The sequence below is a fragment of the Equus przewalskii genome, chromosome 3 (genome assembly GCF_037783145.1).
Source record: "Equus przewalskii isolate Varuska chromosome 3, EquPr2, whole genome shotgun sequence".
In the NCBI taxonomy this organism is placed as follows: Eukaryota; Metazoa; Chordata; class Mammalia; order Perissodactyla; family Equidae; genus Equus; species Equus przewalskii.
Window position 1 is genome coordinate 101,906,172 of NC_091833.1, and position 14,113 is coordinate 101,920,284.

General features: G+C 38.5%; 1 protein-coding gene across 2 annotated transcripts in view; it reads left to right on the plus strand.

Annotated features, from left to right (window-relative positions):
- The window catches only part of ADGRA3 (adhesion G protein-coupled receptor A3), a 122,096-nt gene that overhangs the window by 50,063 nt on the left and 57,920 nt on the right, over positions 1-14,113 (plus strand). For both annotated transcript variants that reach the window (XM_008541515.2, XM_070613070.1), the window contains exons 4-6: positions 4,150-4,221; positions 10,631-10,702; positions 13,408-13,568. In XM_008541515.2, coding sequence (XP_008539737.2) covers positions 4,150-4,221; positions 10,631-10,702; positions 13,408-13,568 — 305 coding nt within the window. The remainder of the gene's footprint in view (positions 1-4,149; positions 4,222-10,630; positions 10,703-13,407; positions 13,569-14,113) is intronic.

Here is a 14,113-nt window from a genome sequence, read left to right on the forward strand (position 1 = left end):
CCTTCTTCATAACAGTCATTCTTTCAGACCCCTGTCTTATTTTTTATCATTCCACCATAGCTTCTTATTATTTAAGTGTTGTTTTGTTAAAGTGTTCAAGGTGCTTGGGTATTTTCATGTCTTGTTTTCATAGTATTTGTATAGTAAAACCAGCTGTGTTTGCTCTTAATCATGCCATGACTTACGTAAATGTTGACACTAACCGTCCATCCTAATACTTTTGCCATCTTGTATCTATTATTCTATCATTCAAAACCTGTTCCTTTTTATAGTCAGAGTTGGCCATTGCATATTTTTGGCTTTTTTTGTTTTTTTGCTGAGGAAGATTAGCCCTGAGCTAACATCTGTTGCCAGTCTTCCTCCTTTTTTCTTGTTTGAGGAAGATTAGCTCAGAGCTAACATCTGTGCCAGTCTTCCTCTATTTTATATGTATGTCATTGCTACAGCATGACTGATGAGTGGTGTGTATGTCCACGCCCGGGATCTGAACCTGTGAACTCGGGCCACTAAAGTGGAGTGTGCAAACTTAACCACTACACCATGGGGCCAGCCCCAGTTTTTGCATATTTTTTTATATTACTTTTGCAGGTAAAATTATCTTTCATCTAAAGCTTATCATCTGCAGCCTTCTGCTTGGTTCCCTCTCTTAAGGTTCAGAATTTTGGAAGATTAGGCCTATTAGGTGTTAAAGAATTCCCTCTTCATCTTCTAAAATTATTTAAAATTCCAGTCAGACTCTAGTAGGGAATTTATTCTCATCATTTTTGTTGTGGGGGTGGGGGAGATGGTGGCTCGTTGTTTTCATCAGGCTTTGTGTGCACCAAGGAAGCCCAGGGATGTCTGGAGGAGACCTTCTTCTAAATCACTTTTCTTCTTCCGCATTTGCTCTGCCCTTCATTATTTTGCACCTAAGCCTTTTAAACGAAGCAAGTCTGAAAACGGGCCCCTCTGGGGGAGGTCAGTGGTGTTAATGGAGATTGGAGTTCTAGAAAACGAAGATAAGCCTTGGAGGGGAGTGGGTATTAGGTAGGCATCCGAGTTGCAGTGGATCAAGGTTTAGAGTTTGCTTTGGAGTTCAGTAAAAGTGGTATCAACCAGGTATAACAGCATAATGAAAGTGGTAAGACAGCGACCAGCATGAATTCGATTAAACAAAAATTAACTGAGTTCATCCTGTGTGCCCAACAGTCAGCCCGGCTCCAGAGATCAAAGGTAACTCAGGAACCCCTTGAAGGGCTTGCAGTCTAGTGGAATCACCTACACTGACCAAGAGCCTGGATATGACTTGGGATCCACTTACAGAGAGATGCAGCAGTAGCTGGTGTTTAGCTGCTAGGAGTCTTGGAAGCAGTTAGGACTCAGGACTCAGCCACATTGACACAGGCAGGGGTATGGTACATGGCCATAAACAGGCCACATGTACCTCCAGAAACAGAATCCTGAGGGAGTGGAGGGGCAGCAGCTGAATGGGCGTGATTATAACAGTGAGTCACTTCCTGTGTGCTTCTTACCAGGGTCACGCTGACACTGTGTTTGGATGGGTCACTGGGAACCCGTGATTATGAACATGAGTCCTCCAGTAGGAATCAGGAGTGTAGGTGCTAGACCTACCCCGTCAGAAGCTCTGGGGCTGAGGCCCAACCATCTTTGTTTTAACCATCCCTCCCGGTCATGCTGATGCTAAAGTTTGAGAACTTATAAAATATTTTTCCTTCCAACTTTTTTCTGTAGAGGGGGGATGTGATGTTATACTGCCAGACAAGACCACTTATTCTCTCCCTTTGTGATGCACATCACTGTATTCACAGCTTTTTGGTAATAGGAAGATTAATGCTGATAATATCTCCACGTCGAGATAGAGGTTGAAGGAAACTTGACTGTTAATAAAAAGAAGTCTTATCAGGATGTTTTAAGGATACTACAGAATATCTTAGGTTCTCTATCTACTTCTTCATCCTTCAGTAAATAATTTTTCAAGTACTTCCATCCAAAATAAATAATAAAAAATCCTTGTGTAGTAGCATTTAATTTAATTACTAATGTTCTCCCAAGCATTGCCTTGGCATTATGTCATTGCATTACGCATTAAGTAGTCTCTTGTGTTCTTGCCTAGGAAGGTAATTGCCATTTATAATGTTTTTCCCACTAGAAAATACATTCTTAATTTAAACAACTAACTTGTAATTGAACTTATGGTTTACAACTTGCAAGCTGACAGAGTTTTATATGTACACTCAATGAGATATAAAGATAGTCTGCAGTCGTAATGTTTGCTACTTACTTACAGATATAGGCACTTTTTCTTCTGGGCCTTAAATCATGCATTTCAATTGTGCATCTCACTTGGCAGCCACACAGTGTTTTTCTAAGTGTACCACGTCTTTGCGTTTATTTTATAGATAATTTGAATCAGGACGATTAAGTGACTTTCTGCAGTAAAAACTACCAGAAGTGGGAAAACCTAGACCCATTCAGTTTCTTTTTTGCTTTATCAACAAATTCAAGCTGATTCTCAATCCAAATGAAAACCCATTATCAATACCTAAATACCATTTTAAATAGGTATAGATATAATGAAATTGTTTCCCAAAGAATCAGTGGTAATTACACCATTTAAAGCTCAGAATGGAGACAAGATAATGAATAGAGCCCAGAACTGCTTGTTTAAGCAACACTTCACAGATGATGCCTAATTTTCTTAAACAGTAAAACCCAGAAATAAAAGGAAAATCAACTGGAATAAAAAAGGTTCCACATGATTAAATACTTAGCTTTAATATTCTGAGAGACTGGAGCTGGAGAATAGCAAGCGCAGATAAAGACTTCTACTACTTAAGATTCTTTTATGGAAGTTGCCATAGGAAAGGAAAGGCAGAGCCATGAAATGATGGAACACGAGGATTACCTGAGGTAGCTTGTGAAATATCTAAGGGAAAAACCTAATGACTAGGAACCTAATTCAAATGCTGTGTCCTTGTAATTTCTAGTCAGACTAATACATTTTCTGCCATTTCCGAGTATATAGTTTAGAACCCAACAGTTTTAGTTTAGAAATGGGTGGTGCAAATCGCTTTTCTAAAGAGTAACTTGGAGCGTAACTCAAAGAATGTGTACTTCTCCATTACAGAGAATAATACGGACATTGAAGAAAATATGATAAAAATATTTTTGAAAGTTTGGTTTAGAAAGCTTGTTCTAATTCTTCTATCAAAATTTCAAAAGTGATGAATAATTCCAAACCTAAGAATTGATAAAAAGATTCATTATTTTAGGGTTTTCTTGCATATAGTTTATGAAGTCCAGTGATGAAAAATGATGAAAGCCATGCTATCTTATTTGAAATTTATGGGAATTGTCAATTATTATGCCCCAATTAAAATGTAATCTCCTGATTTAACTGTAAAAGTGTGTTCATTGTCTTTGGTGTGAAGAAAGAACAAAATATTTGTTAAACGTTTTACACAGATAGAAGGAAAAGGTTCAAGGATTGAGGAGAAGAAAAATATATTTAGAAAATAGCATTTGATGGGAACTTATAAGAAGTTAGGAGTGACTGGAAAAAATAATTGGGCCGTTACCCAGACATTGTTAAAGTGATTTGTCTTGGAGACTAAACGATAGATCTGTAAAGTAAAAGCTAACTCACTTGTTTTTTCATTACAGTCAAAACTTCTGAGTATTTAAGGAATGAAGTTAGAAATCATTACATTTCAGATGTTCTTAAGGAAATAAATGTTCCAGCATTTTGGTAACTTGCCCTTTTATTCATTGTCTGCTAGATGTTGACTCGTTTGGGCTCTGTTCCCAACTGCCCCCAGCATCATCAGCTGTGTCAACCATCTAAGGAACTGTATCACAGCCAGTAAGAGAGGTTGAGTCTCATTTTTACTACTCCAGGGTTGTCTTGAGTCATTGTACGGGAGTAAGTACTTGAAACATAGAAGGCACTATAATTAAACAGCTTTTAGTTTGAGCCAGAATTAAGTGAAAACAAGGATTATTTCTTTTCTCAGTGCTACTTGAGGTAGGTAAATATCTCAGAGATGCTGAAAAGGTCTTGTATGATGCCTGGGTGCTCCTCTTGGATATTGAATGTCTGAAACCTTCATTTACCAAGAGAACTAATTGAAGACACTTTTTCCCCCTTAGGGATCTGACAAACAATCGAATAGGATGTCTGAATGCAGACGTATTTCGAGGACTCACCAACCTGGTTAGGCTGTAAGTATGTGTTTCTTCTTTTGTATTAAAATATAAGGAAGCGTTTGAACCAGTACCCGAATATTTATGAACACTTAGAGGTTTATTTATTTATTTATTTATTTATTTAAAGATTGGCCCTGAGCTAACATCTGTTGCCAATCTTTTCTTTTTTTTTCTTCTCCCCAAGGCCTCCCAGTACATAGTTGTATATTCTGGTTGTAGGTGCTTCTAGTTCTGTGTGGGACACACCTCAGCATGGCCTGATGAGTGATGCTAGGTCCACGCCCAAGATCTGAACTGGTGAAACCCTGGGCCACTGAAGTGGAGCACGCAAATTTAACCACTCGACCTCAGAGCTGGCCCCAGGTGTTTAATATTTGAGTAGCAACTGTAGAGGTTATAGAACTGGTAGGGGATAAGGAGCTAGAAATTTAATGATGGAGTTATAATGTCATCAAAACATAATAACACATTACTCCCTTCCTCCCCCCCACACATACTCACAGACACAGGCACACAATGTGGTATGTGCCCCAGAGAACATGTCCATATTGAGAGAGATAAGCAAAAGCTTTGCTAGTCTGGGAAATTTTCTTAGGAGAGGTTAAACTTGAGCTGATGGTCCAGAAGATTGCAGAGATTCAAATCATTAGAAAGGAAAAGAAGCTTAGCAAATGACGCGTCAAGGTAGAAATAAAAGCGTGGCCAGTTTGTCAAAGAGAAAAGGCCGTTGTGAATCAGGGCCTTATTTCATTTAGCAATGAAATGACCATTTGAATCATGCCACTGACCTTGTGATTTGGGGTGAGTTGTTTAGCTTTTCTGAACTTTTCTGCTTTTCATCTGAAAAGTAGGATTAGCAGTAGCTCAAAGTTATTTTAAGGATTAAGATTTGAATGATCTATATCTGTTTATTTCTTATAATGTATGTATAATATAAATGCAGAACTTAGTATAAACCATCAACTATATTTTTATTTTATTTTTAAAATAAAGAGGCTCTGTTTGGCTGTAACTAGAATAAGGCTGGCTATCTATAATAGAGCTTTATATGGGAGTGTATGAAAAGCAGCAGAGGCTTAGAACTCATTCTACAGTAGGAAGCCACTGACAGACACTTACGTGGGAAAATGGCATCAAATCGCGTGTTGGAGAAGAGCAGTCTGGGGATAGGGGTTTAGGGATTGGGATTTAGGGTAGAATGTGGGATTTTGGGTGAAAGTTGAAGTATAAGGATTGTCTGTACCTGGTTCTTTCTCTGTAGCTTTTTAGAATGTTTCTTCTATTTCACTCAAGTTTACTTTGAAAAAGCTGGTAGGGGCCGAAATAGTGAGATTATTTCATCTATACAGTAGGCGAGGGGACTTCAATTGTTAGTGTCGAACGAAGTACTGCTTCTTAGGAAACTTGTAGTGTTTGTCATTGTGCCCTTTAATTTTGAGGGAAAGGTATATGACCAAATTTCTGTTTTTAAATAAAAGATTGATTTGGTATACAGCTTTACTCATAGCTTGAAATTACTTAAATCAATTGCAGTTTTCTTTTTTGTAACTGAATTGCAAACAATTTTATTTCAGTGCTTTTGTGATCTCATCTTGAGAGTTTCGTATTTTTGGTTTTGAGGACTGTATAAGAATTGACAAAATGAGGCATTTATGAAGGAAAAATTTGTTATGTTTTTGGATAGCTGTGACTCAAGTAATGAAAAAGAGTCTGGAGTGTACTGTTTGGTCGACTTTAGTTCCAGATGGATTTACTGCTTTGGCCCAGGGATTTTTGACCCATCGGTAAATGTTCTTTAGGCGAAAGAGCTGGTGGGACAGTGCTTACATTAGGGTAATTTATTATTTTCTTGCTATTTCTTTTGCCTCCTGCCTCAAAAACTAAAGCTTTGGGAAGTTTTACAGCTTCGGTCCTCTCTTGCATTTTTATCAATTCTCTGACACTATTTGTGAGAATTTATGGGTCATGAAACACAATGGACATTTTTCCAGATGAATCATTAAAACATAAAAGTAGCACTACCAACTTTTCTACTTTGAGATTTGATTGAGATGATTTTGTAACTCAGGTAATAATAGATTATCGTGGCTCTTTTAAATGCAACAATCTGTGGCATATATAGAAATATACTGGACTTATATCCTTTAAATACTGTTCTAAGAACAGTTATATTTGAGGGAGCTTCTTAACAATCAGGAATGCATTGCAATGGAGTTGCTTATAAGAGTTTGAGAATAGAATAGTTAACCTGATTCTAGAGCTATGGATCAAGAAACTTTGGATAAGCATTCTGTATCAGCTGCTACAATCCCTAGATTTCTGGGCTCTCTGAGTCAGGCTGTATGCTGGTTGTGAAGGCTCATAACAGTTTGTATTTCAAACATGGAGAAGAGCATTTTCTCAATCTAGCAAGTGGGAAAAAGAGTCTGATTTATAATGGTTACTGATTACATTGGTAATGTAGGACATTTCTTAGATTAGGAATGGAGAGCTCCCTTCTACTGTCTCCCACCCGAAAGAGTAAGTATGCAAAAGAAGTGAATCTGGAGTGGATCACCTTTCTGGCCGTGTCCTCTGCTGCCTTGTTAGCTGAACTCTCTGGGTTACCCTGGAACGTGGGATCTCCGCCTGACTGGGCCTCTTAGCGCAGGAGGCTGGAATTGAGGCCCCTTGGGGCCTGGATGAGACCTTGGCAGACAGCCTACAGCATTCCTGCCCAGACTTCTCAGCATTTGGAAACAAGTCTTGGCTTTGGAGGTTTAGGTTAAGAATTCAAAAATAACTTTCTTTAAACATATCGGAGGCTTCAGTGAACCTGGATGTGGGGGGTAAAATTGATTGATTCTATGTATTGATCTCTGCCTTTGTCGATGGAGAAATTCGGGAAGAGCTGTCTCTGAGAAGGGAAGCCATACTCCCAGAGGTTCCCACCCCAACCCTCCTGCACGCTGGAAATAATCGGGAGACCAAAGATGGGGAACGATGAAAGGGCTTCTGTGAAGTCTCTGTCCTTCACTTAAGAAGTTAATTTACAGAGAAATTGGCAGGAGATCAACAAACCATTTTTTTTCTTTCTACAAATTTTGTTCAATTTAAAGCCTGTATTTTTTCCCCTAAAAATTATACCTTTAATATTTTTCTACCAGAAATATTAGTGAGTGATCTTTATAAGAATATTGATGTTATTAAGTAATAAAACCATTTGCAGAAGGAGAAGGTAAATCTCCCGTCCATGACCCAGACATCACCCTGAGACAGCCTGTCCTAACTAACTCGTGTATATTTTCACATTTTCTGTTGCCCCCACAAGCGTGTAGGCGTACATGCAGGGCTTTAAAGATGAGCGCTGTACTCAACAATTTACTTTAAAAAGACTTTTATCGAGGGGCTGGCCCAGTGGCATAGTGGTTAAGTTCACATGGTCTGCTTTGGCGGCCCGGGGTTCATGGGTTCGGATTCTGGGTGTGGACCTACACACTGCTCACCGTGCGTACAAAGTGGAAGAAGATGGGCACAGAGGTTAGCTCAGCGACAATCTTCCTCACCAAAAACCACCTTTTACCGACATATCATTAATATCTTTTTCAAGAGAGTACATGTTGATTTTCGGTCATGCTTGTTAATAGCTACAGAATATTTCAAGTGTAGAACAGATTATAATGTAGTCAGTTGTTCCTCTGTTGAAAGGACATTCCATTGGATTGCATTTTCCCCTCCTTTAACAGATCTGCCCTGGTAAATATCCTGTGTACACACAGATGATGCATCGTATACATTTAACTTATAGGAATTCAAATATATCTGTTTAGCAAAAAGTAGGTAAATAAAGAAAAATTAAGTTGAGAGAGTAAGAATCAGCAACATAAAGGGTGAGGGTGGGGGTGGGTGGACAATTCACCTGCCACTCCATTGAGTGAGCTTGTTAGGACACAGGAGCAGTGACTTTACTGGGCCTGTTGTCATTCTCTGTTCCTGCTTGCTTTTATTGTGTAAGCATCTGAGAGCTGGAGTGTGATGTTAGTGTTTTAAAATATGTGCAAGTTCTTATGGCCCCCAGGCCGAAGCCAATTGCTCCATTTGGTGTTCAGCCAAACAGACAGCAGTCTGTTCCAACAGTGGAGGAAAAATTGGTTTGTGTTGGGATTTACTGGGAGGATGCTGTGTCTCTTTCCAATGTGATTCCTTCCTCTGTAATTTCCAAGGGAAACAACCTAGTAATATGGAATAATTAGAATAACATTACCTAATAATTAGTATCTAATGGTCCATGTAAGATGAAATTTTTTTTTAAACTTAAATCCTATATTTTTAGGCTAGATTTTTATTTCCAACTTACTATTATGGAATTTTTCAAATATTTTAAAATTAGAGGTGATTGTATAAGAAATCTCCATATCTCATCGCCCATTTTCAACGCTTAACAACTCATAGCCAATCTTCGTTTAGTTGTACCCTCCCATCTCCTGTCTACATTATGTTAAACAAATTCCAGTAATCATATAATTCCCCATAGGATAGCTTCACAAAAGTATAGTTGTTCAGCTTAATTGCATCTAGGTTACTAAAATGTTAAGGTGATTGATACTCCCATGAGCAGTACCCTTTCAAAATCCACATTTGGTACCTGCTCTGGAGAGGTCAAAAAAAGGGGCATCTCTTTCATTGTTCTTTTAATTTGCAAATATCCTTTTTTTTTTTAAGTTCCTAGGCAATTCTCCCATGAGGATTAGAATCATTTTATCTAGCTTTTTTATATAAAAAAAATCCTAAGACATATTTAAAAAATAATCCAATGATGTTCTTACTGAAGTTCGTTATATATTAACTCATGAAGAATTGGTGTCTGTGTAATATTCAGTCTTCCCATCCAGGAGTACGTTGCTGCAGGTGTCCCTGGAGCAGCTGACCCGCTGACACTGGGGTAGATGGATTCTACCCTATTGAGGTAGACAATTCTACCCCTTTGTCACTTTCTCCCACACTTGAAGGATTCAGCCCAGACTCTGGAGGAGAGACAGGCCCACTTCATAGGTCTCAGGAATTCTACCTTGAGAGCTCTAGGTCTAAATTGTATCAGTTGGGTTTTTTTTGGTTAAGAAAGATTGACCGTGAACTAACATCTGTTGCCCATCTTCCTCTTTTTGTATGTGAGCTGCCACCGCAGCATGGCCACTGACAAGTGGGTGTAGGTCTGTGCCTGAGAACCAAACCTGGGCTGTTGAAGCAGAGTGTGCCTGACTTAACCACTAGGGCACCAGGGCTGGCCCTAAATTGTGTCTATTCTTGATATTACGACACACACAGAACAGATCTTGTGGTGGTTGGATCAATTTCCAGGAGCTGTCAGTCCCATTTTAGTATTAGAAGCCTGCTGAAGTTGGGGTCCACATCTTGGACAGTCAGCCACCATTACTGAGCACCGACTATATACTCCAGCATATTACTAGCCGCCAAAGGTACCTTGGTAACTAAGACACACAGGTCCCTCCCCTCCTGTTGCTCGTAGACAAGTGAGAAAGAAATATGTCACTCACATCATTATGGGAATAACTCCTGAAATTGTAGTATAGGGTGTTCTGGGTTTAATTCATACAAACTCTGCAAGGGTTTAGGTATTTATTGAAGCCATCTGATTAAGGGGAAATGAGAGGGTAAGTCACTTGCCCCATGGCCAACATTGACTTTTATCCCGAGTCTTTCATTTTAAACCCTGGGCTCATTCCACTCTGCTCACATGTTTCACTTAGTTACTCTGGGCTGCTGCTGCTTATCATTCAAGTCATCCTTTTCCTTTCTTTGATTTTTAATTTTTGCTTTCTTAAGTGGTACTAAGTGAACACATGAAGAGTAGTTCTAGTGTAATAAGAGCATGACTATAATGAGGTAACTGAGATTCACCTGCTATTTGTTGGAAAACGCCTTATCTAGCAGTAATAATTTTTAAATAATTTTGTTTACTGCTTTGCATAGGGTTAAGAACAAATTTCTTCTTCAACCTTAGAATATTTACTAGTCGCTCCTTGTTTGTAAGATTTAAAACAACTTTCATAAATTCTTTTTTTTTTTAAAGATTGGCACAACTGTTGCCAATCTTCTTCACTTTTTTTTTTTCCTCCTTCTCCCCAAAGCCCCCCAGTACATAGTTGAATATTATAGTTGTAGGTCCTTCTGGTTCTGCTATGTGGGATGCCGCCTCAGCATGGCCTGATGTGCATTGCCATGTCCGTGCCTAGGATCTGAACCTGTGAAGCCCTGGGCCCCTGAAGCAGAGCGTGTGAACTTAACCACTCAGCCACAGGGCCAGCCCCCATAAATTTGTCATAACATCATTTAATGATTGTAAGACCTTAGGAAATATGAAATAGTATAAAATGGTATGTAATTGTTATTGGTTTTTTTAAGTGAAATTATTTCTTTTTTCCAGAAACCTTTCGGGGAATTTGTTTTCTTCATTGTCTCAAGGAACTTTTGATTATCTTGGCTCATTACGGTCTCTGTAAGTAAGAATTTTTTTTTATGTTTTGATAAATGTATCTTAGTTTTTGAAAATTAAAATCAGTTACTGTATGACTTGACTTTAATTGGAGAATCTTGTGATTTTGCAAAAATTAGTATCTCACTTGAGAGCTTGTATTCGTGTTGAAAAGCATGCTGTAAACATTAGGAATGCATTTCAGAGCGGGACAACCATTTTCTCCTTAGAATACTGTCTCTCTCTAATGTATATTTAACATAAATGAATTGGTAATTTTTTCTCTTTGACTGGTTGTCAAATTAGAAAATATTTTGTTATTTGACTAATTAAATCCCCAAAGTATAAAATATCCCTCTCTATGAAGAATTTATAGTTAAGAGTATTTTATACTTTAGGGATTTAATTTTATCCTGGAACCCCTTCCCCAAACTGAATTCACAGTTAAAGAGAAAGAATTACCAATTTATTTATGCTAAATATACATTAGAGAGACACAGTATTCTTTTTTTTTTTTAAAGATTGGCACCTGAGCTAACAACTGTTGCCAATCTTCTTTTTTCCTTTTTTCTGCTTTTTCTCCCCAAATCCTCCCAGTACATAGTTGTATATTTTACTTGTGGGTCCTTCTAGTTGTGGGATGTGGGACACCGCCTCAACGTGGTCTAATGAGCAGTGTCATGTCTGTACCCAGGATCTGAATCGGCGAAACCCTGGGCTGCCGAAGCTGAGCACGCAAACTTAACCGCTCGGCCACAGGGCTGGCCCGAGACACAGTATTCTAAAGAGAAACTTATTGCTGACATTTCCAGGGATCTTTATGTAAATGCCTGCTTTATCAAGTCAGCGCAAGATCATATTTATCAAGTCAATGCAAGACCATATTTACACGGTTCTCTGTAGCTTTAGAATTGGCTGATTCCCTCCCCCCAGCACAGTTTGGTTAATTGCAACATTGTGCAGGAGTTACTTCTGAAAGTAATTATATATCCAGATAAACCTTAATCTATTGCAAACTATAAATTACACTAATTTCTATTGGAATTACAGTTAAATATAATGTTTTTCAAATTTTTATTGTGTAGAATTTATGAGATTGAGTCTCTGTTTTGCCAGTGAAAAACGTCTTCTCTCCCAGGTGCCTCTGTTCAATGTATGCTGACTTCTTTCCTCCCCTTCCTTCCCCTCTTCTCTTTTTATCCTTCTCTCCCTTCCTCTTCTCTACCCTTCTCCTCTCCTTTCCTTTTCTAAGCCTATCATTTAAGTCTCACTTAGCCATTTTCATTGGAACGTAGCTAATAGGTTAGCCATTCGTCTGGCTCCTCAGCATCTTGGTGGACATATGTCTGTACTTCTAGAGTCGGATTGGATCAACCTCTCTCTGGTCTCTTTTTGATGCCACTACCATTCTTGTCCACAAGGCTGCTTTTTGGTGAAAACATCTCTTTTCGGCATATTTAGTGGCTCTAGTTAGCCATTTCTGTGAAGTTTTGGAAATAGACTGCAAAGCATAATCTGCCTTTTGAGACGCTGGGTAGCAGGAATGTGGGAAGTATTTTCATCCAAAAATTGGGAAGAATTGCCAGTATTTTTACCTGGTAGAGCTAGAAACAGACCAGAAAGTTGTGCTTAGGAATTAGAAGTCAGTCCGATCATCCTTCTGATACTGCTTTTTAAATTTAGTTTCCTTTTGTTGTGTCTCATCCCCCCCCCCTTTTTTTTTGGCTAAAGCTAATGAGATGAAACCAATGCACAGTCTGTATTAGAAGCACAAATGAATATATTCGCCCTTTACACTTTGTTGATTTATTTGTACAGAACATGTTACATTCTATTTTAGTTGTATTTAGATTTTGTTCCCCCTATTACGTCATGTCCTCCAGGTTGACAGGGGCAGTGTCTGCATTTATTTTATTAGCTGGACTTTAGTGTAAGGTGTGGCCCTTGTATAATTATTGCTTTGTAAAACAAGTATTCAAGAAATTGGTGTGCTTATATCCAAGCTTTGTATATCCTCTTTGTTTCTTACATCCAAGTGCCAAATTATAAAATTTCTTGCCTCCTGTAAAGATAATTCTCTATTTTCTTTCATAGCATGTAGGAGATATATTTTGAGTCGAGGCTATGTCCCTTAAGTTTGTAAGTATCTGTAGTATCATTGGGTGCATAGCAGAAAGTGTCAGAAATAGTCGTCATTGTCAAGGAACTTACTCTCCAGTCAGAGAGACAGAACATAATCCTGTGAAGCAGTCCTATATTGCTTTGTGTTGCCAGAATTAACTGGAGAGTTTGTAGGCATTTCAGCCAAAAACACGGCACTGATGCTGGAAACACTGAGGAAGGCTTCGAGATCCAGTGTTAGCGCCACATGCTTTATGATGAATGGGCAGAAGATTGATAGATAAAGAGGACGAGAATTATGTTTTCCAGAACCCTGGAATCAAGGAATTTTTGCATAGATGAGGGATGATGAATAGATTTTGTTTGCGTACCAACCTTGATCGAAAACTGAGTCAGTCCCAGGATCAGCGAAGAGCAGTGCTGGAGTCAGACACTCTGCAGGTTGTATCATTGGAAAGGAGACCGTAACTGGTCGATGGTCTATGCCACAAACATGCTTAAGGGTCAGCAGCAGCATGCTTGCCACCCAAAGCGTAAGCCAGTATAAACCGAAAGTGCTATTTAATTTTCTTGACCAAAATCTCTCCTTTGTATTTTGTATGCTACAGGGAATTTCAGACTGAGTATCTTTTGTGTGATTGTAACATATTGTGGATGCATCGCTGGGTCAAGGAGAGGAACATCACTGTGCGGGACACGCGCTGTGTTTATCCTAAGTCTTTGCAGGCCCAGCCAGTCACAGGGGTGAAGCAGGAGTTGCTGACATGCGGTAAGGGAGAAAAAACCTCAGAAAGTATTTGCCGTGGTTTGACTTGCTACCATGGTTTCCTTGACAAACTGTAAAATTCTCTTTATATTTGGGTGGAACTAGTACAACCATTAATCTTCATGGATTTGATAATTTTTAGTTTATGCCAACAATTAAGCTAGCTGGATTAAAAAACATGATTTATTCAATTGGTCTTTCAGGTTCTTAGGTTCTGAATGACTTTCTTTCTGAAAACTAATTTCAACGAATAGCATAGATCTTTAGATTTTTCTGTCGGTTGGTAAATGAGGAATTTGTTGATAGTAGTAACATCTCAGGATGCAATCATATCGTTTGTTGGTCGGAGTATGAATTGATACAGCCTTTTTGAAGTATAGTTTGGCGACATGTATCAATATTCTTAAAAGACTGACAATTTGATGTGGTAATTTTCCATGTAGGGGTCAGTTATTAGGAAATCATCAGCTATGTATATAAATCTCCAGACTTTATGTATAAGCATATTGTAAATGCTCAAAAATAGAGGATTGGTTTAATCACTGTGA